The sequence below is a fragment of the Leucopleurus acutus genome, assembly GCF_964270905.1.
Source record: "Leucopleurus acutus genome assembly, chromosome: 11".
NCBI lineage: Eukaryota > Metazoa > Chordata > Mammalia > Artiodactyla > Delphinidae > Leucopleurus > Leucopleurus acutus.
In genome coordinates, this window is record NC_139152.1 from 96812754 (window position 1) to 96839936 (window position 27183).

Consider the following 27183-nt stretch of genomic DNA (forward strand, 5'->3'; position numbering starts at 1 on the left):
GCGGCGGCTGGCACCGGCCGGTGAGGCGGTACCCGGCGGGGGCTGTTGGGTGTCATGGGCGGTGACGGCGGCACCGCCCCCGCGTCTCCCTGAGCGGGACGGCAGGGGTTCCTCTGCACCGAGCCGGGCGATGGACGGGAGCGGAGAGCTGGGCGGTCTGGAGACCATGGAGACGCTCACGGAGCTGGGCGACGAGCTGACCCTAGGGGACATCGACGGTGAGTGGTGGGTGGGTGGGTGGGAGTGCGGGGGCGCTCGGGGAGGAAGGGGTTACGGCGGCGCGCGCGGGTGCGCGTGCGCCCACCCCCCGGCAGCCCCGTCTCGCGCGGGAAGACCCTGCAGGCGCGGTCGACCCGGCTGTCCCCAACCCTTCCGGGCGCTGTGGGTTTGAGCCCCGCCCGGCCGTTACGCTCGGGCAGGCCGCGGGATCTGCTTCGGGGCGCCTCGTGTCCGGAAGCGCAGCGAGGGTCGTGGGGTCGGGAACGCGGAGCCGGGGGCGTCGCGGGGGCCTGGCGGGAGCAGCCAGAGGAGAGCGCGCGACCGCTGCCTCCTTTGCGCTCCTACACGCGCGGTGCGAGGTCACGCTTGCCCGCCCAGTGGCTCCGCGTCGCACCTGTCACTCCACTCCCGACCGCGTGGGCGGCTTTGGGGTTCCCCGGGCCGGGACCCCAGGCTCTGCGCCCTCACCCCTGGTCTTCCCGGGGTTGAAACAGGGCCGAGTCTCCTGGCGCCTGGGAAAACTTTGGGCAGCGAGCGGCTGCAGAAGCAAGTTGCTGATGAAGCGAGCGGTGGCGGCGGAGTGTGGACGCATCTCTCCGGGATAGAGACCCGGGCGCTCCTGCTGTCGCGCTGCAAAGGGAGTTGAGCAGCAGGAATTTTGAGCTGTGGCCCCTCGGGGACAGGCTGGGGAGCGGGTGGCCTTTGTTCCGGCGACCTTAACAGCGGAGAGGAAGAGCTGGTAGGAGCACAGGGGTCATTTTGTGATCACGGAATCCAAAGTTTGGAGAGGGTCAGCGACTTGCCCAAGGTCACCCAGCTGGTTACGGAGCACAGTTCCTGGGCCAGTGTTGGTGTCAGCTGCTCCATCAAGCTTTCACCTGCTCTTTGGGGGCGAGGAGTCCAGTGAATAGGTTAGTCATCATAATAATAACTCTGAATAGGTGGGTTCTTCTGATATTCTAGGCCCCAAACGCTTAAATTGTTTCACTTATTCCTTACTACAGTCCTTTAAGATAGGTACTCTTTTTGCTCCCATTTTACAGGAGAGTGAGGCCAGAAGATGTTAACTTGTTTAAGGTCGCTCATTTTAGATTGTCCAGAACCCATACTCTTAATCAGTAACTCAGGTGCATTGTGCTCTTGAGTTTACAAAGTGCTTTCATGTCCAAGATCTCACTACAGCCTTGCAGGCAGGTATGATGACTACAATCTCATTATACAGATGAGGAAACGGAGGCAGCAGAAGATTCTCTTCCAGGGGAAGAGATAGTGGCAACAGCTAATTGAAAAGAATCCGTTTCCCATTTTGCTTCTGTAACATTTCACCCCTTGGCCTGACTTTTCTTTCTGATTTTGGTCATACAGGCAGTGTGGTAAGACCCTTAAATGACACCCCAAGTCTAACTACAGACTTTTCCACTGAATGCTCAGAAATACAGAAATGTGTTGACAAATGGGGGAGGGAGGTTCTTGGAACTTAAGGGCAGCTAACATGTTTTGAGTACTTAATGTGCCAGGCACCGTGTTAAGCAGTCATTGCACATTAATGTCCTCAATCCTTAACAAGTTCCATCAGGTAGAGACTGCTTGTTATACTACATTCATCCCCTCTTCATAGATCCTGAAACTGAGGCTCAAGGCAGTTCATTACCTTACCCAAGGTTACACAGCCAGTAAGGAGCATGTCCTAAACTGCCCACTAGCAACCTCACACAAAGAAATTCATGTGCATTTTGCATTCCATTCCAAAACTGATTCTTATTTGTCTTAATTTGTAATGTGTTAAAGTACCTGGTAGTTAAGTATTAACCTTATCCCTATAGATTTCTGAGTAATATGTATGTTGTGGAAACTACCACAGTGGTTCCATGGCTTCACAGGGCTCCATATTAGATTTGGGGGAAAATGGCTCCCTGTCTTCACTGGTCAACAAGTATTCAAGTGAGAGCTGTAGGGAACATGAAAAGATAGGAAAGATAGAATTTTATGGCTTTGTAGAGTTTGAGATGAATAATAGTAAAACTGTAGTGCTGAGTATAGAACAGCTCACAGTTATGCAGAGCAGTTAGTGAAAGTAAGCGTGGAGGGAGCTTGGTAAAGGCTGGCTTACCAGGAAGACCACACCAAGGAGATGGCCCTGGATGTGGGTCTTAGAGGAAAGAAGGTTTGGGTGGGCTGAAGGCCAGTGGTCTGCAGGCACAAATATCCCTGAAAACTTACCCATCCATCTCCCTCCAGAACATCAGCCCCATGAGGGCCAGGGCCTTGCATTTTGTTTCTTTCACCTAGAATTAAATATTTGTGGGGTGCCTGAATGAATCCAGGGACCTTGAGCTAGGCAGGATTCTAAGTTATACTAGACTCAGCCCTTGGTGTTGGTTTAGGTCAGAGCTGGCCAGCCCAGATGCTTCTAGGAGCTGGTTGGGTGAGGAAGAAGAGATGCTGTGGGTAGTGGGGGAGAGAGGGTATGTGTCACCTTGAGAGCACATGCCAGCCTCTAGGAGGTAGCCATGTGGATGTGAGGTGATGATCCTAAGAGGGTGATGGGATGGGGATAAGAAGTGGCCATTGTGCAAGGTGCTGGATGTGACAGGACATGGCCTCAGTGAAACTTGGCCCTGAAGGCAGAGCAGAGGTGGAATCCTAAGATCCCATTAAGGCTTTGATCCTGGGCATTGGGAGGGCTCAGAAGCTAGCAGGAAGAGCTGGTTTGGGGAGGTGATGAAAATTTGTCTTAAATGGACTGAAATTGAGGTGCTAGTAGGAAATGGGAGGCAGATAGGAGAAGGTTAAAACTGGGGATGGGGATTGAGGACTAGTCACCCACCCATATTGATGAGTTGAGTATAGAGGTGAGAGGAGAAGATGGAACCGGAGGTCAAATCAGGTGAGGGAAACATAATAACCTAAGGGGAAGTGAGCTTTTTGAGGAGCAGTTAGTGGATGATGGAGATAGTGCTGCAGAAGACAGCAAGGATGACAAGGCCATGAAAGGACTCATGGGATTTGGCAATTAGGAGATCCACCTTTGACACAGCAGTCAGATGAGGTGGTCCAAGGCCACGTAAACCAGAACGAAGTCAGGAGTGAGTGGGGGGGGGGGACGGGGGGGCGGGTGGACAAGTAGAGGCAGCTGTTCTCCGTGGAGAAGGTTGAAGCAACTTTTCGGTGAGCTAATTTACTTTCTGTCCTCATGGATTTGCCTATTCTGGACATTTCATATAAATGCAATCATACAATATGTGGCCTTCTTCACTTAGCATAACGTTGAGGTTCATCCGTGTTGCAGCACGGTGTTCCCTTATATGGATGCACCATGTTTTGTTTATCCATCCATCAGTTGTTGGACATTTAGGTTGTTTCCACTTTTTGGCTATTATAAATGAAGCTGCTGTGAGCATTTGGGTACAGGTTTTTCTGTGGACATATGTTTTCTTTTCTCTTGGGTAGATCCTCTACGGTTTTTGTTGCTGTTTGTTTTTTCCGAGCGCTCATAGTAGCCCCATTTATTCACTTGCTTACTTTCCATGTTCCCGTAACTAATGCAGCCTTAAATCTTGTGACAGAAACTCAGTTTGGTGGTCAGTTGTTTTTTTTTTTTTTTTGCGGTACGCGGGCCTCTCACTGTTGTGGCCTCTCCCGTTGCGGAGCACAGGCTCCGGACGCGCAGGCTCAGTGGCCATGGCTCATGGGCCCAGTCGCTCCGTGGCATGTAGAATCTTCCCGGACCGGGGCACGAACCCGTGTCCCCTGCATCGGCAGGCGGACTCTCAACCAGTGCTCCACCAGGGAAGTCCAGTCAGTTCCTTTTATCGCCCTTGTTGATGTCTCTCCTGGGGCCTTCCCTCTTTTTGCCCCATCTGATGCTTGTCTAGGTCTGCTGTTTCACACTTATCCTGGGTCTACCCTTAACCATCACCCGGGGTCGGGGGTGATGTTGAAGCCCTTGTTCCCTAGTTCTTGTTTTTTTTTTTACTCCCTTGTTTTGATGGAGCACATCCTCCAGTAGCTTCCTAAGGAAGTGTACTTTAGAGGTAAATTTGTGGGGCTTTACCTCTAAAAATATATTCTGACGTCTCCAATTTGATAGTTGGGGTGGGTTTAGAATTTTAGGTTGAAGGCATTGCCTCATTGTTTTCTAGCTTCCAGTAGTTGAGAAATCTGATACCATTTTGATTCCTGACCCTCTGTGTGTGACACGTTTTCTCTGAAAACTTGTGGGCTCTTGTCTTTGTCCTTGGTGCTCTGAACTCCATGATGATGTCCACTGATGGGCTGAGCTGTCAGTCACTGTCCCTGCTTGGTGGGCTCTGAAGGGCTCACAAAGTCAGATACCTACATTCATGCAGTCCTCTTGCTGGTAGCCCACCCTGTACCCTAGCCTTCAGAGTAACTTGCTGTTCCTGGGCCTTTGGGTGGCACTGTCTTGGGCCTCTGCTGGCTTCTCCCAGCAGTCAGGCACTGGAGAGGCGCTCTGTAAAAGTGTGTCTAACGAGGAAAGGAAGGCGCTTCAGGTTGAGGTGCTGGGTGGGCCCCTAGTCGAGGTGTCCACATCACTGGGAAGATCGAAGTGGCCAGCCTGTGTCGGGGAAGGTGTGGCCAGCACACCACTGGCAGGGAGGTGAGGAGACGGGTAGAAACTGGCTTCGTGTCTCTCCAGTGAGTCATACTTCGGAAAAACTGCTCAGTGAGGTGAAGCAGAGATCTACTTTTTACCCCTTTTTGAAGATGTAAGCTTTCTCTTGACACTAGAATATATATCACTGTTGCTAGTGTTTGGCTTGAAAGAGCTGCTGCTGCTCTTAGCTTGTTTATTTTCTGCCAGTTTTTAGCGCCTGGTCTCATCCTGTTCCATTTCGTGGGATACATCTTCTAGGGTTGCTCAGACCACTGAACCAGTCTTCTGGGGTTTCTCCTTCTTCCTGGGTCTGTTTGGTTTCGCCCTTGACAAACGTGTTGCATTCACACCTGGGCCTTTGGTCCAATGTTCTTGAGCGCCGCCTGCCTCTCATGTCAGTCTTTTCTGTCATTCTCATACTCAGCTCAGGTCTTGGCATTTTTTCTTGGCATTTTTAAAAAAGTGTATTTTTGCTCCTGTATCGAATAGATCTTTTCTTTTCTCAATTTCATAATTTAAAAAAGAAGTTCTTAAGCAACTTTATTCAAATAGCGCTCCCTGAATATCAAATTGTCTATCCTGCTGGATTCTTGTCTGAACTTTATTAACGTGCACATGAAATGTTACAGCATTTTCACTTACGGGTTGCTGTATGTTGAAACAGTTGAGGTATAATTGCCTGTGATCCAGTGTAATTCATCTGAGGGGGCAAATACCTATCCATGTCCCTGTGGAACATTTGCATCATTTGCAGTTTTTCATTGACATAAGTACTGTTGCCCTGAACACAGATGAGCAGATCACTTTGGAGTCAGTTCGTTGGTGCGTGTTTCTCGTCAAGGACTCTTCAAGTGAAGAGCTGGGTGACAGCTCTTACACACTGCCAGCTGTAGCCCTTTCATTTTTTAAAACTTTTCCAGTGTTATAAATTACTGTGGTGATTGGAACTTACCACTTGGAAAATATTTTCATTTTTTCAAAAAGGTGATACATTCATATGGCAAAATAAAAAGTATGAAAGGGTACTGTGAAAAGTCTTGCCCCCAGCCCTGTCACCATCTGCTTAGGGCCCACAACCCCAAGTTATTAATTTTTTAGTTTCTTTTACATCCTTCAAAACTTAATGCAAATAGAAGCAAATAGCAAGTATGGATTTTCATTTTTGCCCCCCTTTTTATTTTTCACAAATAACGTGCTATAAGCTGTGTTCTTCTGCAGCGTACCCTTTTTTTTTCACTTAACAGCGTATCTTAGAGATATTTCCAGTCTTTTTCACTGCTGCATGGTTTTCCATTGTATGGATGCACTGTAATTCATCCAGTCCCTTTTTGATGGACATTTGAGGGTGTTTCCAGCCTCACTATGAAAAACATGCTGTGGCAAATAGCTGTGTAAATTCGTCACTTCACACATGTGCAGGTGTTGGAGCAGGATAAATGACCAGAAGTGTGCGTCAGGGTGGGGTGGTGATATCTACACTATAGGTGCTGTAAGAGTCAAATGAGATAAAACATGTGAAAGGAAGGGGCAGGCACTAACATCCTCTTCTGGCTCATTTGTGGTTTTGATAGATCCTGTCAGACTGCTCTCCTCACTAGATGTACCAGTTTACTCCCCCACCAGTGTGGAGGAGAGGTCCTGTCCTTCTCAGCTTCCGGCTAGAGTCTGGAACTCTAGTCCCTTATTCTGCCTGTCTCTTTGCCACATGTATGCCAGTTAAGGGCTGATGCTGCCCCAGCCCCCCAACAATGCACATGTATAGACCCCTCCGTCCTGGCCTCCTGGTTCCTCATATTTCTTTTCTATACTTGAGACCACTGGACAGTCAGTGGGCAGCCACCAACTTTCTGAGCAATCCCTTCCTGTGCCTCTGATGCTCCCTTTGCTTGCCCAGGACCCTGGTGGTTGCGGCTGTTTTACTCCTCTGCTGCCTTTGGTTTCTTGGAGTGATCCTTCGTCTGGTTTGCTTGCTCTCTATGCTTTTAAAATTGCTCCTGAAGGTACAGCAGCAGTTCCTTATTTTCAGCCCTCTGCCTTGGGGGACTTGAAAAACGACTTCTTGCTTTACATTGTTTCAGTGGGACTCTTTCCTGTCTGGGTTCCTTTTCTTGGTGTCTTGGTGGCAGCCCTTGCTGCCCCAGAATTTCAGTGCATCCTCCATCCTCGCATAAAAATTCTTTGGGGCTCTCCATTCCTATAAATAGTGTTCTGGAGGTTGCTTCCTTTCATTCTGATTCTCTTCAGACCACCTTTCACCAACATCTGCAGACATTTTAGGAAATGCCCTTTTGTTATGAATAGCCTCACTTCTCACAATACTTTCCTTTGAACTTTTAAAAGTCAATGGTGGTAGTTTTTCTGAGCTAGTTGGGTGGGCTTTCCGTGATTATTTATTGGGCAGGACTGAAATTGACTTGTGATTGCTGTTTTCCATTGTGTGCTTCTTACAGACATACACTGTATTTGATAACAAATATGGGACCGTTTCATCTTGATCCTACAGGTGTACTATCATTTATCCTGAGGTGCATCAGTTCTCTAGGTGAAGGTGACTGTCTTATTCTTTATTAATTACTGACTGTCTCTGCAGTCACTGCTACTTTTCCATCCTTCATGAGGTTTTGAAATCACACTGTAGGCAGCACCCGCTACATGCCCAGCACCATGTCTGGTTAGCCCTGCAGTTAAGACCCTTACAGAGGGCCTGTTTTGTGCTGGGCTCTGGGTACAGCACTAGCAGGGTAAGCAAGGTCCCTATCCTCACACAGTGTGTATGGCCCTTTACCTACATTGTCTTTTGCTCTTAATTTTTTCTTCAATTCCACGGTGTGTTACAGATGAAGAAACTGAGACCCAGATCACAACTAGTAAGTCATAAAATGGTGACCTCGGTCCACACGAGTCCAAGTCCAAAACCCATGTACTTTTCCTCTACTCCATACCAAATCCCCATCTGATGTAGCGGGCTTCAGAGTTGTGAACACAAGGTGGAGTGGTGGGCTGAGGCTGGAGAGACCCAGGATCCTCTGCTCAGGTACACATGTGTTTATCAGGAAGGGTCTGCCCTGTGCTGGCACTTCAAGTGACTTCCCCTGGGTCCTGCAGCACTTCTCTAAGCCTTAGTTTCTGCTGTGGGGTGGGGAGTGGGGATGTCTGCATCACAGGTGTTGTAAGACTTGAGTGAGCTACAGCACATAAAAGGAAGAGGGCAGAAAATAACATTCTCTTTGACTCTATTTGAGAATGAATGAGGAACTACAGTTTGCAAGTTGACTCTTAGGACCAAAGGCCCTTTTTTAGAATACAGTTTTGGAATGTTTGTTCTTTTCCTTTTGAAAGGGCTTTCCTGGGGTGGTGGATGGGACACAAAGGAGCAGTCACAGAACAGGGTAAAGTGTTCCACTTCTGGACCACAAGCCTCAAGGGTTAAACTTTGTTGACATGATGGAATTTTTTAAAGAGTAGCAGATCCCAGAGCCTGGGCCTCAAAGTAAGGCTCTCTGGGGAACCTCTGTTTAGAAACTAATCCTAAACCATTGAAGGGCTTGGAAACTGGAAAACAGAACTCTTTCTGCATCTCTCAGGCCTTTGGAATTGCTAATGAATACATGTCTAAATGTCCCTTATAATCTGGCTTCTGCATCTGGTCTGTTGGGTTCAGGGTCTAGTTTGGAACAGTGATGAAATTCCTCTGGCTACTGAACCAGATGTGGAACTGCCTTGTTAAACCGGTGTCTTCTTAGCTCAGGCCCTCACCATCCCATAGCAACAAGTGGAAATAATGCTTCTTCCTAAGTGTGGACATTCCTACGAGGCCTTACACTTTACAGAAGTCCTTCTGATACATTTGTCTTCCTAACAGTGCTGTGAGGCGCTTGATTTTTATATCCATTTATATCCATTTTGCAGATGAAGACATAGAGACAGATAAAATGATTTGCCCATGGTTTACTGGGCTCATGAAGTGGAGTCAGGAGTTGAACTTGGGCCTTCTGACATGGCCTCCTGTACTCTTCCCTGCCCTGTGGGAATGAGGTGGGAGATGCCCTGACTCAGGAAGCCTGTCTAGGAGCCCCTGTTCTGGTCAGTAGTTGTTTTAAAATTTTTAAATTTAATTAAAAAAATTTTGTTCATTCCAGTTCAGTGTGAGTATCCACTACATTCGCAGCAATCACTAGACTCTGGGGTGTTAGAGATGAATGAAACTGTCCCAACTTTCACGGAGCTGACATCTAAGCAGCCAGTCAGAATACGAAGCAAAATGCATAAGAGGCCAGAACAGAGGAATAAACTCCAGGTTTTTGGAGCACTAAGGAAGGGAAGTAGGAAAATCTTCACAGAGACTTTGGCGTTTGAGCTGAGTTGTGAAGGGTGAGTGAACAGCATTTTAGAAAGGAGAATTTGGAAAGGCAAAATGTTCATTTTGACAGAGCTGGACCAAAGTTGGGAATAATTCGGCATGTTCTGGGCATATGTGATTCAGTGTGGCCATAGTACAGTGTAGAACAGACGGTCTCAAACTTTAATGTGCCTAAGAGCCCCACCGGGGTACAGCCACTTTGAAAGGTTTGACCACTGTGCTCAGGTGATCTGCAGGCTATACTCTTGATGACTGTTGTTTGCTGTCTTCCTCAAACACAGCTTTGATCGGGTCCCTCTCCTGCTTCAGTGTGTCCTGTGTCAGTCAGGAGGCTTGGTGATAAGCAGCAGAAGCTGCCTCTGGCTAGCTCAAACAGAAAAGGAGTTTATTGGAAGGATGGTGCACAGACTGATCAGAAAACCTGGAGAGTCAGACTTGGAAAATGGGCTGGAGCCAAGGGCAGCTCAGCAGCAGAATCCAGCTGAGGAGAGCCTGGAGCAACCTGTTTAGGACCGCGCTGCCTCAGCGATCTCTGCCTTGTCTCTGCTTCCTGGGGTCATTCCTGCAAGAGTCATGTTCCTGGTGGGATCATGCATTCATCAGAGCCGACTGGCAGGAAACCTTACCACCAAGACCACCCAGTGGGCGTTCTCCAAAAGGAAGATCAGGGTGCTGATGGGAGGGTCGGGTTGAAGGATGACAGACAAAACAAAAGTTGCAGATGTCCACTATGTTTTCTGTGCTATGCCGTATGGCACCGTTAAGGCCTTTCACAACTTAAGTGTAAGCAGCTCCACCTCTCCACTCTGTTCCATGTGCTGTCCGCTGCATCTCCTCCCAGGACATTTCCTGGTGCTGTGGTTTTGCTCAGACTGTTTCCTTTGCCTGCAATACGTGTCCCTCTCTCTAACTCATGAAAGTCTCTTCACCCTTCTAGGCTCCACTTTCACTGCCTGCCAGGATGGGTCACTCCTCTCTCTGCCCTCTGACAGCCCTTTCTTTGTGAGGCACCTGTCTGTTCTCGCCCTTGTCATAGTTTGTGGAGTTGGTTGGATTTCTCCGTCTTCCCTGTGAGGTTGGGGGTGGGAAGGGAAACGACACTTCGGAGCCCTTCTTCTATGCTGGGTCCCACTCCCGGCACTGCAGTGCACAGTTGTATGCGCGTGCTGGGTGGCTGTTTGTAGCATGATTTAATAACCTGCTTTGCAAGTATTATTTTTGTCCTTAGTTTGAGGGAGATTTGGGGGTGTGGTGATGAATGGAAGGGTACGTTGGTGAGTCGTTGGGGGTCTTTCACTTTTGCCTGAATGCTTTAAGGACTGAAAAAGGTTGAGATCCCCAGCTCTGGAGACTCTACCCACAGGAGGACAGTTCAGGTGAAGAAGTGGCTTTTGCCAGACTTTGTGGACACTCGGTCACCTGGCATTATGTGACGCCAGGCCCTCGAACAGGATTGTGCGGGAGTGTTCCTTGGCATCTTACTCTCTGTTCCTCAACTTTTAGCCTCTTGTTCCAGGAGAGTGAAAGAGAGAACAGTGCGATGCGGGTGGGAGCAGACGAAGGGTTGGGAGCTACAGGACACCTGGGATGACACTCCTTCCCTTCCCCAGCTGGGGGTATTCGTTCTCATTCGAGAACAAGGCTCTTACTGAGCATCTGTCTGATGCCAGTCTGTCTGGTGACGTCTATGCAATAATAGAAACGAAGCATCTGTCCAGTATGGTGGCTAAGAGCTTGACTTTAAATCCCAGCTCTGCCACCTGCGGACTGCGTGACATTAGACAAGTTACTTTAGCTCTCTGTGCCTCATCTTCCTTGTGTGTCAAGTGGAGGCGATAATGGCATCCATCTCAAAGTGTGGAGATTAAGTGATGAAATCTGTGTGAAGTGCTTAATGTAATTGCTGACACATGGTAAGAGCTCAGGAAACATGAACAATTACTATACTATTTTTATTATTACTGCTAGTAATTGGCTTGAGTTTTTTCTTCTTAATTGTTGTTCTCAAAGTCTGTTCTTGACCTCTTTCTAAAAGCAAGCATTTCAAAGTAATAAATGGAATAAGATGGACAGCCTTTCAAACGGGGAGTGTCAACAAATCTGATGCCTTTAATTTGGTGTTGGGTAAGGGCTGGAGGCCTGGGTTCCCGGCCAGGACACAGGGTGGGACTGTCGCATGAGTGGGGACATTCTAGAGCCCAGTTGCTGTGAGGTGGGGCAGCCCCAGGGGTGGAGGGACTCCTGAGAGGAAGCCCCCCAATGTGCTTGTTGGGGCGACTTCTGGAGCAGGGTGCCTGCAGAAAGAGCACCGGGCCTGGGCGAGGGTGGAAGAGGCTCCTGCCCCAGCCTGCCACTCGCTGACTCACCTGCCTCGCACCCCCTCTTTGGACTTGGGCTTGTTTCTTCCTGTGTAACAAGCCCTACCACCATCACCCCTTTCAGGCACTCCTGTGCCAGGCACTGTTCTAAGTGCTGTGCATAGAGTAACTCATTTAAAAGAGTGCTTGAAGCTACTTCATGGGGTGATTTGAATTGTATACCGCGACGTGTGGAACTGCTAGCAAGGTGTTAAAAGCAGAAACAACTGGGGACTTCCCCGGCGGTCCGGTGGTTAAGACTCCGTCCTTCTAATACATGGGGCTCAGGTTCAATCACTAGTCAGGGAACTAAGATCCCGCATGCCACGTGGCACGACTTACGACTGGGTGACACTGCTAAGGAAGTTCTTTTCTAGTAAAGAAAAATAAATCACATTTAAACTTTGTCTATAAATACACCCATACTCACACACACACGAGATAAATCGCAGTAAAAATCAACAACAGAAGCTTTTTAAGCAACATACCCCCAACAGGTTCCTCTTGCATCATGTGCCGTTTTCCATCCCAGCACTCAGCAGCTGGCCCTGGCGAGTGTTTACACAGGGTTTCTTTGCCAGAACATGTGCCTCTTGAAGGTGTTCAGTTTTGTGTCTGGCACATGGTAGGCTAAGTTAATGTTTGTTGAGTGCATGTCTTAAGGGATGTTTCTTCATTGATTTGTTATTTGTTTGAAGAAAGAGAGGTGTTCTAGAAGGGAGCATCTTGTCAAGGCGAAGGTCTCATTTGGAGAATAATTTAATAATTTGGGAGGGAGGTATACTTGCAAAATGCAGTCAGGCAAAAATCTCTCTACTCCCCCATGAGTCAGTTACATGGGTGTTGCCCTGAGATGAATCTTCTTCCATTAACATTGAACTTCATATTGAGAGTAATGAGATGAATTACATGAAGTGCCCCCCTCCACACACACCCAGATTCCCCGTACTTTACTGTCACTCCAGGTCTGTCTTGCATCTTTCTCCCAAGTTGTAAAATCCAAGAAATGTTTGTTTTGTAGGGAAAATAGAGTGCATAGAGGGGAGACTCAGACAAACCTAAATACAGATATAAATTCAGATCTCAGCCCAGCCACTTTGTAGCTTACATGAGAGGCTTGTGAAAGTAGTTTAACTTCTCTGAACCTTATTTTCCTCACTTGTAAAGTAGAATAATAATACTAGCATCTGGGTTTGTGTAAAGTGCTAAGTAGGTATCAGTGATAGCTGATTATCATGTTGTTCACATAGAATCAATATGAAATTAATTTAATTTTAGTCATAACCACCTTCTGTGCATTTAAATAAAACATGAACTATAAATTTGATTTCTAATTAGAAAATAAGTTTTATTAGCTTTGTCACTGAGTTGTTTTTGCTTTTAAACATCAGTAATGTGACCGTTGGCTTTTATTCAGAGGTTAAATTGGAATCTAACCTGGAGAGATGTCCCTTTTTCAAATGTTATGATAAAAAAGAAACTATGAAAAAGTCAAATACATTTATTACGTGCTGGACATATTTCTGTATATTAATATGCATCCATTGGAGTTTGGATTATTCCCATATTTATAAGTAAAGAAGCAGTCTCAGGGAGAGTAATGAATTTTCCAAAGGCAGCACAACAATTACATCACTAGATTCACAACCCAGTGCTGCTGATTCCACAGCCAGTTCTCTCTGAATTTAAACTTGGGAATCCCCATGCTGTTTGGCCTTCCAGTTAAGTCTTGGTTTACCTGTTTGACCTCCTGCTTTTCTTCTTTAATATGATTCTTTGCCACACTTCCTTCACACAGTCCCTAAGAGATAAGTGGCCTGTTTCCCAGTTTTCATACATAAGCAGAACTCTTTTTTTTTTTTTTTTTTTTTTTGCGTTACGCAGGCCTCTCACTGTTGTGGCCTCTCCCGTTGCGGAGTACAGGCTCCAGATGCGCAGGCTCAGCGGCCATGGCTCAAGGGCCTAGCCGCTCCGCGGCATGTGGGATCTTCCCAGACCGGGGCACGAACCGGCATCCCCTGCATCGGCAGACGGACTCTCAACCACTGCGCCACCGGGGAAGCCCTATGCCAATTTTTTTAACTACCAGAGTGCTTAGTGCCTGGAGAGGTACAGGGGAGTGGAAGATTTTGTCTAGGTGCTTGTAGAACACAAGGTATAAGAAAAGCATTAAAAGGCTTCCCAGGTGGCACACTGGTTGAGAATCTGCCTGCCAAGGCAGGGGACACAGATTCGAGCCCTGCTCCGGGAAGATCCCACATGCCACGGAGCAACTAAGCCCGTGCGCCACAACTACTAAGCCTGTGCTCTAGAGCCCATGAGCCATAACTACTGAGCCCGCGTGCCACAACTACTGAAGCCTGCTTACCTAGAGCCCGTGCTCTGCAACAAGAGAAGCCACCGCAATGAGAAGCCTGCGCACCACAACGAAGAGTAGTCCCCACTCTCGCAACTAGAGGAAGCCCGCGTGCAGCAACGAAGACCCAATGCAGCCAAAAATAAATAAATAAATTTAAAAAAAGAAAAGCATTACAAAAATATATCTTATTGTATGTAATATGGCAAAATAAAATTTTTTAAGGTGAAAAACATAACTGTTATACTAATATATCATCAGCACATACCAAAGATTTATTAACATTATTGAGAAAACCAGCAGGATGACCAGGCTGGATTCAAGGGGAAAGTAAGAAACTGATATTTACATAGTTGGAAAGAAATAAGATTGCAAATTTAGATGCATAACTGGTTAATGTCCTACAGGGCAATAAAAACAAAGCTTTCAAGGTTATCTTTTTTACCAGAGAGAAATCATTTGCAACTTGTTTATTTTCTACATGAGAACATCTAATTTTACAGAATGTGCGCCTATCAGTAGTAAATAGGAAGTCAGACAACTTTATGTTTCTGTAGAGCATCAGATGACCTTTAGAGCATTGTCTAAACCAGAGTTTAGGCAATGCTCTGGTATGACTTTAAAGAGAACTGTACTTTCTTTTTTTTTTTTGGCTGTTTTGGGTCTTAATTGCTGTGCTGGGGCTTCCTCTAGTTGTGGTGAGCGGGGGCTACTCTTGGTTGCGGTGCGCGCCGCTTCTCATTGCGGTGGCTTCTCTTGTTGCGGAGCACGGGCTCTAGGTGCGTGGGCTTCAGTAGTTGTGGTGCACGGGCTTAGTTGCTCCGCAGCATGTGGGATCTTCCCAGACCAGGGCTCGAACCCGTGTCCCCTCCATTGGCAGGTGGATCCTTAACCACTGTGCCACCAGGGGAGCCCAGAACTGTACTTTTTTAAATTTCCCATATTTTCAAGTTTTAGACTTTTTTTCTTAACAAATAAATCACAGTTGGGTTCAAGATCTAAAAGATGGCTGGATCTGAGGTAGAAAAGAGTCCTTGGTGGAAGAAATTGTGAGTCATTTTGAAATGGAATTGTGCAGTTAAAGGAAGAGGGCTGTAACAAGCAGAAAGGGTAAGGCTGCCTCCCCCATCCCCCAAAGGCATGTGCCAAAAAGGAAGGGAGTGGGTATTTTTCCAGGCTGGATGATGAGCTAAGGTGAATGGGAAGTGAAATCCCCTGGAGTAGGAGGGAGCAATTGGTAGGAAGCTACCAGTTGGTAGGAATTGGTAGGAAGCTCATGTTCAAGAAGTTTGATTTGCTTTGAAAGACTGTTGGACCAACAAGATACTCAAAGAAGACGATTGTCACTGGGTTGAAGGCTGCGGTTGAAATCAAGGCAGGGTATGGAAGTGGAGCAAAGAGATAACTCTGTGATACTACGGAAGGAGACCTGCCAGGAATTCATAGCGAACTCACGGCAGCGGAAAGAAGAAGAAAGAGCAATTGAAGGTAGTGCCAAAGATCACTCTCTTTTGATTGAAACTCAAGAGCTGGCTCGGGTCTCCTACTGTGTTGGACCAGAGAAGCCAGGACTGGCCAACTGAGCTGGGGCCCTCTGGGGCTGCCCCTGATACCCAGCCTGGGCAGGTGGCGAGAGAGCCAGACAGAGCAGACCAGAGGCCATTTGAGAATGACTTGGCTTCTCTTTGTGTTTTCTTTTTCTCTTAATTTTCAAATGTTTTATTTTATTATGTAATACTTGATATGTGCAAAGGAATATATGACACATTTGTGTGTGTTGTGGAACACAAGCACTTAAGAACCCCACCTCCCCACCCAGTTTCCCTTTGTGGTTTCTTTGCCAGTAAAAAGAGTTTACTCATCCCTCGCTTAAAATATAGGATGCCCAGGTCACTAGTTTGTCATCCTGTGTCATTCAGTGCCTCCTCCAGACTCCCTTTCCCCAGGATGGTGACCCAGAATTCCCTTGAAGTATACAATTGTGTCCCTGTGCTCTGAGCTTCTTACCAAATGGCTGTGCCTCCTGGTGTTTGAGTGGAACAATTTTAAGGCAGCAGTTTGCCTGCTGTAACTGTCCCCCTGTTCCTTCTGTTATTGCTTGCATTTCAGGGCTTCTGGGTTGAAGGGTGTGGTTGACAGCCCAGCTCCTTACCTGCCCCTCTGGGTGACTTGAATGGGGATAATTGATGTTTTACGTCCTGGGAAAGCAGTGGTGATCACAAACAGCAAGATGGTGGGAAAACGAAGAGTTATCTTACCATTGACCCTCAGGCTTGATATGGGTCTACATTTTACTTCATTTTTTTAAATTTTAAGATTCTTTAATTATTAGAAAAAAATCATCCTAGGAGGGGAGACAGGATCGTCAGCTTGAAAGCAGGATACTTGTTGCTCAAGAAGGATTCTTGCTGGATATTAGATTTTGTGTTTACCTCCCTCTCCCCCACTGGTTGTGGTCCATCTCACTCCCAACAGCCTTACACACATCACACACCATGCTTCTGTGTTCTTAGGTTTGTTGGGCAGACCTAATGTGAAAGATGAAATGAACAAAAGTAACTGAAGAAAGTTTAGGTCAATATCCTTACGATCTTTGGGAGGAGGAACAGAAACCATGTAATTTTACTGCACAGGATTGAAATTGTTCTGCTGTAATGGAACATACACATTCCTAAAAATTACCGCACTATGCAAAATTACACAGTAAAAACCACAGGGCTTATGGGGAAAGTGGGGTTAGGGTCATAACACTCAAAAACTTCATAGGTGACCAGAAAAGAGAGAGAAAAAATAAGTAGGCATTCTAAAAAAAGATAGGGAGGTACAAACTACCATGTATAAAATAAATAAACTACAAGGATATATTTATTGTACAGCACATGGACTATAGCCAATATTTTATAATAACTTTAAATAGAGTATAATCTATAAAGATTTTGAATCACTGTGTTGTACATCTGAAACTCACATTGTAAATCAACTATAGCCCAATAAAAAAATTAAAATTAAACGGTAAAAATAAATAAAAAATAAGATAAGACCCCCTAAACAGCACAGTTTTACAGATGTTAAGTGACTAAGAAATGTATAACTACCACAATAAATGTAGCACTCTACCTTAAAAAAGACCTGAGGTTTGCTTGTGGAAGTAGGCGTTGGAAGGTTATAGCTCACAAGTTATTGTGAAGTGATGGAAGGAAGGCTTTCTGAAGTCGGATGGAAATTTCTGACCCCAGATGTGGAGGGTTACAGCTCATAACGCACGCAGGTGATCTGACAGCTGGTGGATGTTTGAAATGTGTGCGTTTTTTGTTTTCCTGTGTGGCTCATTTCAGCTGGGTATGGTTTTTTGCATTTTTTAGTGTTTCTTTCATGCATAAGTAAACACGAAATTTATGTTATGCCCAAATTATTCCCTAATATATCCAATGCATTGGAACAAATCTGAATTTTCCAAAAAAAAGTCAAAGCAAAACTAACTGTCAGAAACCACTGTGTATAACATGTACTAGCTGATAGTAAGTGCCAGGCACTGTGCTGTAGATTCTATGTGAATTATCTCTCAACAACATGACGAGTTAGATATAATCGTTAGCCACATTTTATAGGTGAGAAAACTGTGGCTCTGAGAGGTAAAACTTGCCCCAGGTTACAGCGCTAGGCCAGGGTAGCTCTCAGTGAGTATGCCATTCTCTTTCCTGAGCAAAAAAACAAAACAACAACAAAAACCCAACAAAGTGGGGCAAATATTTGCAAATATATAAGAACGAGCAAATATCCATAATATATGAAAGTTTTTAAAATCACTAAAAAGAGACAAACAGCCCAGTAGAAAAATGAACAGAGGTCAAGAGCAGGCAATTTACAAAGAAGGAATACAAATGGCCAGTAAAATGGGGGGGTGATGTTTGACCTCATTTAATACGCATTCATGTAAATTAGAACAATTAGATGTTGTTTTTTCCAACTATCAAATGGACAGAAATATTGGGTTGGCCAAGAAGTTCGTTCGAGTTTTTCCATAAGACGTTACAGAAAAACTTGAACTTTTTGGCCAGCCCATTAAATGCGGGGAAACACTGGCAAGCGTATAGATTGTTGTAACCTTTCCAAAGTATATATACCTGTCATTTGACCCAGCCATTTAATTTCTAGAAATTTATCCTAAGAAAATAATCAGATAAATGGGAAAAGATGCTTGTTCAAAGATTTTTGTCAGTGTTGTTAATAATGCTGAAAAGATGAAAGCACTCATCCATCATCACTAAGTGGTTAAAGTCTGGTGCATTAATATAATACAATACAATGTATTGTTCCCAAAGGGAGCAGGGACAAAATAGCATCTTCAGCGTGATCCCATTTTTGTAAAACCATCCCACACATGTGCACACTTGTGTTTGCAAGCAAGCCTTGTATAGGAAGAAGTCTGGAAGGATACACATCAAAACATTGGCGGTAGATGTCTCAGGGTGGTGGAATTGCTGGATGATTTTTTTTTTTTTTTGGCTGTGTTGGGTCTTTGTTGCTGCACGAGGACTTTATCTAGTTGCGGGGAGCGGGGGCTACTCTTCTTTGCGGTGCGTGGGCTTCTCATTGCGGTGGCTTCTGTTGTTGGGAGCACGGGCTCTAGGCGCGTGGTCTTCAGTAGTTGTGGCATACGGGCTCAGTAGTTGTGGCTCACAGGCTCAGTTGCTCCATAGCAGGTGGGATCTTCCCAGACCAGGGCTCGAACCCGTGTCCCCTGCATTGGCAGGCAGATTTTCAACCACTGAACCACCAGGAAAGCCCTGCTGGATGATTTTTATTTTTTATTTTTTCATTTAACTTTTTTCTACATTTTTTGGTAGCGAAAGTTACTTTTATGATTTAAAAAAGAAAATTATTTTAAAACATTGTCTAGCACAAGATCCATAATAAATTCAAAATATAAGAATAAATGACTTCTGTAAAAGTAGTTCTTCTGGCACCTAACAGGGCTAGGTAACAAATACCCATTGAAAGAATTTTTGACTGACTGCAGTTTGGAGACAACGTTACCCCATTTGGGGCTTCCGATTCTTTATTCTTGACCAGAATTAATCTGACCAGATTTCGAATTACCTCATTCTGAGGTAGATGCCACTAGACTGAGCCAGACACAGTGGCTTATGTTACCTCTAGGTTGCGAGCTCTGTAAAGTACAAGTGAACTTGGGGTCTCCTTGGATGAAGCCTGAGACTGTCAGGCACAGGTGACAGCCGGAGCCTCTAATTTTGGTTACGTGATCAAAACCCAGATATAGTTTCTTGGGGCCCAGCCTACTTTATCAAGCAACTTAGATCTTAGTTTATGAAGCAGCTAAACACAGGAATGTGGCTTGGTGGGGGAGGGTGGCTGACAGGAGTCCCCCCTCAAGGTGAGCTGGGGTTTGCAGGCCCTGGTGGGCGACCCAGCTCCAAGGAGGCCCGTGTCTGGCCTTCCATGTCTAGCCAAACTTCATTTTCAAACCTCCATAAAAACTGCCTTGGGCTTCCCTGGTGGCGCAGTGGTTGAGAGTCTGCCTGCCAATGCAGGGGACACGGGTTCGTGCCCCGGTCCAGGAAGATCCCACATGCCGTGGAGCAGCTGGGCCCGTGAGCCATGGCCGCTGAGCCTGCGCGTCCGGAGCCTGTGCTCCGCAATGGGAGAGGCCACAACAGTGAGAGGCCTGCGTACCGGAAAAAAAAAAAAAAAACTGCCTTCTCCCAGGCCTCCTTCTCTAGGTTTCATGGCTCTCTGCGGACACGAGAGCCTGTCTGTCCGTAGCACACGAATGATTGAATGATGGGAACAGGGAAGAGCCAGGAGATGTGGGGAGCTCCCGAGGTGTAGCCCCCAGGTACTGAGCAGATCTGCGCCTGGGTGGGCCTCGTTCCACTTACCGGGGCCTCCCCTTCTCTGTCACCGCAGACCAGACGGGTCCCCGGGAGGCCCAGCGTGCCTGCTGCAGCAGTGGCTCAAAGAACCTCTTCGTTATTTCTTCCTTCAAATGCTCAGTCTTAACGGCTCCTCTGTGCCCCTCAGCCCCGTGCCCGTCTGCCTGGCTGGAGATAGCTCCCTGGAGCTCCTCATGTGTGGGTCGAAAAGAATTTTTTTTTCTAATTTAAGCAGTCGCATTCCATCTGCCTACACACACTTAACCTGCTTTGTGAACTAAGCTTTGTGACCTCCGTACATTACTTCACCAGCCAGACCATGTCTCCCCAACAAAAGGTTCTAGAGAGCACTCGACAGGATAAGTGGAGCCGAGTGCCTGTTTAGTGGGGCTTCAGAAGCACCACTGACAGGGACCTTTGTAAGGGTCTGCCCCCACCAAGCACTGTGCATCAATTTTCTTATTAATCCTCACCACAAAGAAGCCAAGTGAGTCTTCTTGTGGCAGCCTCCTGTAAGGAAACGAGGGTGTAGAAAGAAGTGACTTGCCCACGTTCACACAGCTGATTAGATGGGCCCTTTGAGACCCACCTAGTGCCAAAGCCTGTGCCCATCTACCCTCTGGCCTCTTTTGCCCTCCTTAGCTTTCCATGGCTTAGAACAATCAGCCAGGGAGTGATGTTCTTTTGGCTCACAAAGTAGTCCTCTGGGTTGATTCCCCAGAGTCAGGATTTTATGGGAGTTCTGGAAAGCTCAACGAATTACTAGGTTTCTCTTAATTTCTTAAAGCATTTTATAATATTGTGTTGTGCTTGGAATGTGTCAGCACCAAGTTGTGTTTTGTTTAAATTTTGTGCTGAGTTTGAGGGTATTTCTTAGTTTAATCATGTACAAGGAATTGGAATTCGTTGGTACAGGTTACAGTATCTGTGGCATTCTGCCCATTTCTCCCTCCCACAGCTGACCGCTGAGTGGGGACAGAGCAGGGTGTCGAGGTGTTGGTAAATAACACCACCGTGTAGTCATTGAATCTTGTGAGATGCAGTCTCGCCAGCAGGTTGAACTGACTGAACACTGAACATGCTGAACTGCTAAGCTCCAGTTATCCTGTGTGGAGGTCGTGCTAGAAACCCCTGGTAGCTTTCTGCTTGCCTAACATAAGACTCTTTATAGCCCAGATTCCTCCCCCTCACACACACACACACACACAGACACACACACACACTGCTAGAAACCTGGGAGGGACTTGCTGGTGGAGGTTTGACGAATGAATGGAGACAGTGTTTGGGGGCTTTGTTTTTCATTTTTGTTTGTTTTTTCTTTTTGGTGACCAAATCAGAGCATCCTGCAGCCTTGAGGGTTTTGAGAGGAGGGTGCCGGAGTTTAGGAACAAGCAGTAGCTTTTTGGGAATGTGTTGGAGCGGAAAGGGGAGAGAATGTGGACAGGGGAGAGAATTGTAGATCTGAACATACCTGGGTCAAAGTTGAGGCCCCAGACTCCTAATGGGGAGCAGCCCTATGGGGAGGAAGGAGTCATGAGAGATGAGTTGTTAGTTGTGGACTAAGTTCGATTTGGGTAAACCATTGGGAGGATGAAGCAGGGGAAGAGGCCCTCTGGGCTGGGAATTTAGGGGTCCCAGGTACTTAGAGCATGATCTGTCAATAGAAGGCGGCATGGTCTTCAGCGGACACATCCCCTTGGCTCCACAGGCTCCTTGCCCAGAGGAAAGGGGCACAGCCAGAGGGGTCCAGGGCCTGGGCTGTTCTGCCCTGACCTTCTGACAGTGAAGGCACTGGGGTACAGTCGAAGAAGGCGAGGCTGGGAGGCAGAGAACTGGTTCTAATCCTTGCTGTGCCCCGATGAGCTGTGTGACCTTGGCCGAGTTATTTCCCTGTCCTGGACTTCGTGTATGATCTTTCCATCCATTCCACCTCTAAAGTTCCATGACTTGGAGGCCATCAACTTTATCATCCCCGAGTGTTCCTGAGGGTACCAACAGTGCCCAGGGATATGCCCATCTTGGAGAGAAGGCCCAGAGTCTGCCTGTGGTGAGGAGAGTTGGGGTCTGGGGACTCCCCTGCCATGGGGAGCAGTGCTGAGACTGGAGGTGGCCTCACAGTACAAGGCTGCTGAGCTCCAAAGACTCAGGACAGCAATACCCCAACCGTAAAATGCGACCAGCCCGTACCCTCCAAGAGGAACATTCACCCAGCACGGAGGTAGCTCCTCTTAGGCCTGGTACAGACAATGAGGAAAGTGGGTAGAACAAGCCTGGAGGTGGTGAGGAGGGAGAAGGACATCAAGCAAGTGAAGTCCTGTCCCACTCCCCCATGAGAGAGAGGCGACCCATCTCTACAGTGTCTTGGGAAAGCTATTGGATTTTCATGCCTCGGTTTCTTAAGCAAATTTGAAAGTTAATACATATTTTGGTTGGCAGTAGAATTACTCCTTTCCATTTGCTCACAGAGATGCTGCAGTTTGTCAGCAATCAAGTGGGAGAGTTCCCTGACTTGTTCTCAGAGCAGCTGTGCAGCTCCTTCCCTGGCGGTGGTGGAAGTGGCAACAGCGGCAGCAGCAATGGCGGCAGCAGCGGTGGCGGAGCCGGAGCCGGAGCCGGGGACCCCTCGGTGCAGCGGTCCTTCAGCCAGGTCCCGTTACCTTCCTTCTCGCCTTCGGCTACCTCCCCCCAGGCTCCAGCCCTACAAGTCAAGGCTCCCCCCACCGCGGTTCCCCCTCCGCCAAGGGCAACTCCCGTTCTTCAGCCCCGCCCCCAGCCCCAGCCCCAGCCTCCAGCTCAGCTGCAGCAGCAGACAGTAATGATCACCCCGACATTCAGCACCGCTCCCCAGACGAGGATCATCCAGCAGCCTTTGATATACCAGAACGCAGCTACCAGCTTTCAAGGTGACTCAGAACTCAGATGTGATAGCGATTGGTTGGTTCAAAAGTTTTTGTGCCAGTTTGCAGACACTTCCGAGGTAGACTGTAAATAGTTCTGCCCTCTCTGGGGATGACACAGCCTATCAACTTGGCCCTGTCTGAATGAGGTTTCAGTAGCTGGCCGTAAGCATAGTGGTGCAGGAACACATTCGGTCTCTTCAAATACCTTAATGTCTACTGTGCCTGTTTCAAGGATGCGTGGTCAGAGACTCCAGCGGGCACAGTAGCCACAGGGATGTCCTGGTAACTAGAGGTGGGGGCTTGAATAAAATTAGTCTTGAAACTCACCCAGGTACCAGGAAGATCTCAGCACCTGTAGGTTGAGAACCATTCATCCAGGAGACATCTCCTGAGCGTCCACTGCAGAGAAGAGTACTCCTGTTAACATAGGTGCCGTGTCTCCGACTGGCGGGCCTCACAGTAGGCCCTCGGTGTGTGCTGAGTGAATGAGGGACTTTCTGTGTTGTGCTGTGTCCCAGCACCTTTTCATCAGATTGCTCTCTGACCCTGTGGGGACCCCTGGGTGGGGTTAGTATTGCTTTACTAATTTCAAAGAATCTGACAGGTCTTTAATGGGCTTCAAGGGTTTAGGGGCTGGGGGGAGGCCACAAAGCGAGAAGCTGAGACCATCCCAAAGTGCACCTTCCATTCACTTCACGGGAGGAAATGAAGCCCCAGGGAGTTGGCTCTCAACACCTGCTCACTCCCTTGCTGGGTGCAGTCACTTGCTGATTAGCTTCTCTCACCTCCACCCCAGCATCGGAGTAATGAAATAATTTGTACTCGTTCCCTCAGAAATTGATGCAGCCCTTATGGGATGTTCTTGTCATCTAGACCAGCTTGTAAATGGCTGTGCACATCTTCTTCAGCAACAGGTGGGGAGTTGGGATCGTTAGGAGGCACTCCAGCCTCGGTTATTGCCACAGCTACGGTGACAGAATGCATTCCTCGGCCACGTGACTTTTTTTCTTCTCTTTTCCCAAGTCCTTCAGCCTCAAGTCCAAAGCCTAGTGACATCCTCCCAGGTGCAGCCGGTCACCATCCAGCAGCAGGTGCAGACGGTGCAGGCCCAGCGGGTGCTGACGCAGACAGCCAATGGCACGCTGCAGACCCTCGCCCCGGCCACGGTGCAGACAGTTGCTGCGCCCCAGGTGCAGCAGGTCCCGGTAGGTGGCTGACAAGAATTCAGGGAGGCCTTGGTTGGGGCTCTTGGCTGGCCTGTGGTTGAAGATGTGGTCTACATGCTAAGCAGGACCAGCGGAGTGTGAGGGAGTAGCTTGCAGGGCAGGTAGGGGCACCTGGACCTTACGAGACACCCGTGAGACCTGGCAGAGAAGACGTCTGCAGATGCACACTGGCACCCACCTAAACTCAGTAAATGCTGGTGTATTAACTCATTTACACATGTAATGGGTATAAAACTGAAAAGAAATGTGCCAGAATGTTCTTAAGCTGTGTATCATAGTGGACTGTATTTCTAACTAATGAAGTAAGTTAGCTTTAAAAAACAATCCAGTTTTACCATTTTTGCTTCCCAGCCCTTTTCCTCACATTCCTAAGTTTGTCCACAATCAGGTCTCTCTTCCTTCCACTGTCCACCCGAGCCATGCTTGCTCTGCCCCTGCTAGGCCGCTGGCATTGCTCTCCTCAAAGCCTTTCAGCCTTCCAACCCAGAACCCTCTTTAGCTGTACGCCTTCTCCCCGGCAACCCAGTAATCAAGATACATTCTCAGTTTTATGAAAATTTTATTTTCTCATTCTTTTCTGGAGGGTCTGTGCAGGAAGAAGTAATGCAAAATAGAAAAGTAATGCTACCTTCCTTTTCCTTTTCTTCCTTTTCCATCCAGGTCCTGGTACAGCCTCAGATCATCAAGACAGATTCCCTTGTTTTGACCACACTGAAGACAGATGGCAGCCCTGTGATGGCCGCAGTCCAGAACCCAGCCCTCACTGCCCTCACCACCCCCATCCAGACAGCTGCCCTTCAAGTTCCGGTAAGAGCTGCCCCCCACCCCACCCCCGCTTCTTGGGGGTTTTAGGCCTCAGAGATGGTAACGAAGCCTCCAGATACTGAATAGATGCGGCAGCTCTATGCAGTGTGTCAGATTGCAAAATTACCCCATTTTAGGTTTTTTTTCCCCTTAAGAAGTACCAGCACCGAGTGTTATGTGGGAGTACTAGGGTTTATAAGGGGCAAGAGAGGAACAGCAGAGGAGCCCCAGTTTCTGGGCAACAGCTCCACACAGGACCATCTGCCTCCTAGGTCCTGCTGATGGAGGTTTAGCTTCTGAAGGACCCTAGGCCCCCCAGGAAGGGAGGGGCTCCAAGGTGGGGGACATGAAAGGCACCCATACTTCAGTTGTAGGGTCTTGGCCACTGTCTCATCTTGTGGCAAGAAAGTCTGAGAGAAGAAGTGATCAGAATTCAAAAGCAAGCCTTACTCATAAAAGCCAAGAACTAGAAACAACCCAACTATCCATCCAAAAAGAACTATTGATACATACAACTACGTGGCTAAACCTCAACAATAGTACACTGAGCAAAAGATGCTTATCACAAAGAGTTCCTGCTGATGATTCCATTTATACAGAGTTCAGGAAGATGGTGCTGGAAGTCAGAGCATGATTACTGCTCTGGGGGAAGGGGCATGAGGGAACTTTCTAAGGGGATAGAAATGGTCTGTGTCTTGGTCAGGGTTACCTTGGTTCCACACATGGTATGCATACATCACAATTCCATTAAGCTGTACACTTAAAATGTGTGCTTTTTACTATGTGTGAATTATTTCTTGATGACTAACCAAGTTAAGAAGCTTTTTGTGTGTTCATTGGCCATTTGGATATTGAGGCCATTTGTTGAAGAAAATAAAACTAAAAGTAGTGAAAACAGAAACAAAGAGCAGGCAAAGCAGATTTGAGGGGAAAACAAGGGGAAGCCTCTCTAGTTGGTCTGTTTAATAAAATGGCTCTGATTTTCACTTCTGCCCTTGAGCTTTTTGATGGGCAAATCGTATAAGGAAATGCAGTAAGTTAACTTCACCGTCATGTGAGAGGAAAATACGTGCCGTACACCAGGAGAAAGTTTTGTGGTTGGTGCATTGTATGCGAGCTCAGAGGTGGCTAATGGGTCGACAGCAAAGCAGGAATCACATGACGTGTTTCTGGCATCCCTACATCAAAGGTTGGTGTGTATCCACATTAATGCTGTTGTGGCACATGACTAATCCACAGTGACTCTGAAAGGGGCACAGTACCTGAGGTACCACGGCTCCTAAGGCTTCTGGACTTAATTAACCCAGGAAGGGTGTCAGGCTACACAGCGTTTTCAGGTGATGCCACGTGGCCAGGGCCAGTGGGTTTTTGTTGCGAGGTTGCTTTACTCAGACTAACCAAGTGGTCATTCTGCCCTTGTGTCTGTTCTAGACCCTGGTGGGCAGCAATGGGACCATTCTGACCACAATGCCTGTGATGATGGGACAAGAGAAAGTGCCCATTAAGCAGGTACCTGGGGGAGTCAAGCAGCTCGAGCCCCCCAAGGAAGGAGAAAGGAGGACGACACACAACATCATTGAGAAGCGGTATCGCTCCTCCATCAATGACAAAATCATTGAGTTGAAGGACCTGGTCATGGGGACAGATGCCAAGGTAGGTGCCAAGCAAAATGTTATTTCATGCCCCATCATCTCCCCTCTATCTGTCTTTGCTGCAGGAATTTAGGGAAGACCCAGGCCCAGGCTGAGTGAATGCAAGAATAGTTAAAGGTGCTCTCTTACTAAAGCATCTTGGTGTTTTGAAATTCCAGGATTATAAAATATTAACTGTTGGGTGTTGGTAAGGCCGTGGCCTGCCTGGACCTTTGAGTCTGCTCTGCAGTGGTGGTGGCCACCACCACCTCCACTACCACCACCGTGTCGCAGACACCTACTGCTCACTGATGGCCAGATACACAACCGTGTGTACATCTGAGGCAGCTGATGGCATTTTTGGCATATGTTTAATTGTATTCAGGGATGGCTAACAATATTTTAACCTTTTAGGGAGGAGGAAAAATGGAGATTGGATCTTTGACAAAGAACAAATAGAGGAAATTGGTTTTTCATAAATTTCTGGTGTTTCAATGAATGTATCTTTTGGCTTTGGCACATAGGAGATTTTTTTTACCTGTTGTCTGTTTATCTTTACCTCTATTTTGAAAGAAAATATAATTTTCCTCGTAGCCTACAAATCTGAAAGGTACTAATATACCTTTACTTAAGATAGCCAGCCAACAGTACTCTGGTTTTTTGTTTGTCATGTGCTTTCCTTAAAGTTTGTTTTGATGCTAGGATTATCATAGGAAGTAGGAGTAACAGCTGATATATAGTGTTACTGTGTGCCAGGCCAGAGGCTAAACTCTTTACACATATTAGCTCATTTAATCCTCATGGCAAGCCTATGACTC

At 47.2% G+C, this 27183-nt stretch overlaps 1 protein-coding gene across 1 annotated transcript in view; it reads left to right on the top strand.

Annotated features, from left to right (window-relative positions):
- The first annotated feature begins 95 nt into the window (after positions 1-95).
- Positions 96-27183, top strand: part of SREBF2 (sterol regulatory element binding transcription factor 2) — a 56275-nt gene continuing 29187 nt past the window's right edge. The window contains exons 1-5 of the mRNA XM_082851031.1: positions 96-218; positions 22270-22707; positions 23728-23909; positions 24591-24737; positions 26166-26387. Coding sequence (XP_082707157.1) covers positions 131-218; positions 22270-22707; positions 23728-23909; positions 24591-24737; positions 26166-26387 — 1077 coding nt within the window. The 5' untranslated portion in view covers positions 96-130. The remainder of the gene's footprint in view (positions 219-22269; positions 22708-23727; positions 23910-24590; positions 24738-26165; positions 26388-27183) is intronic.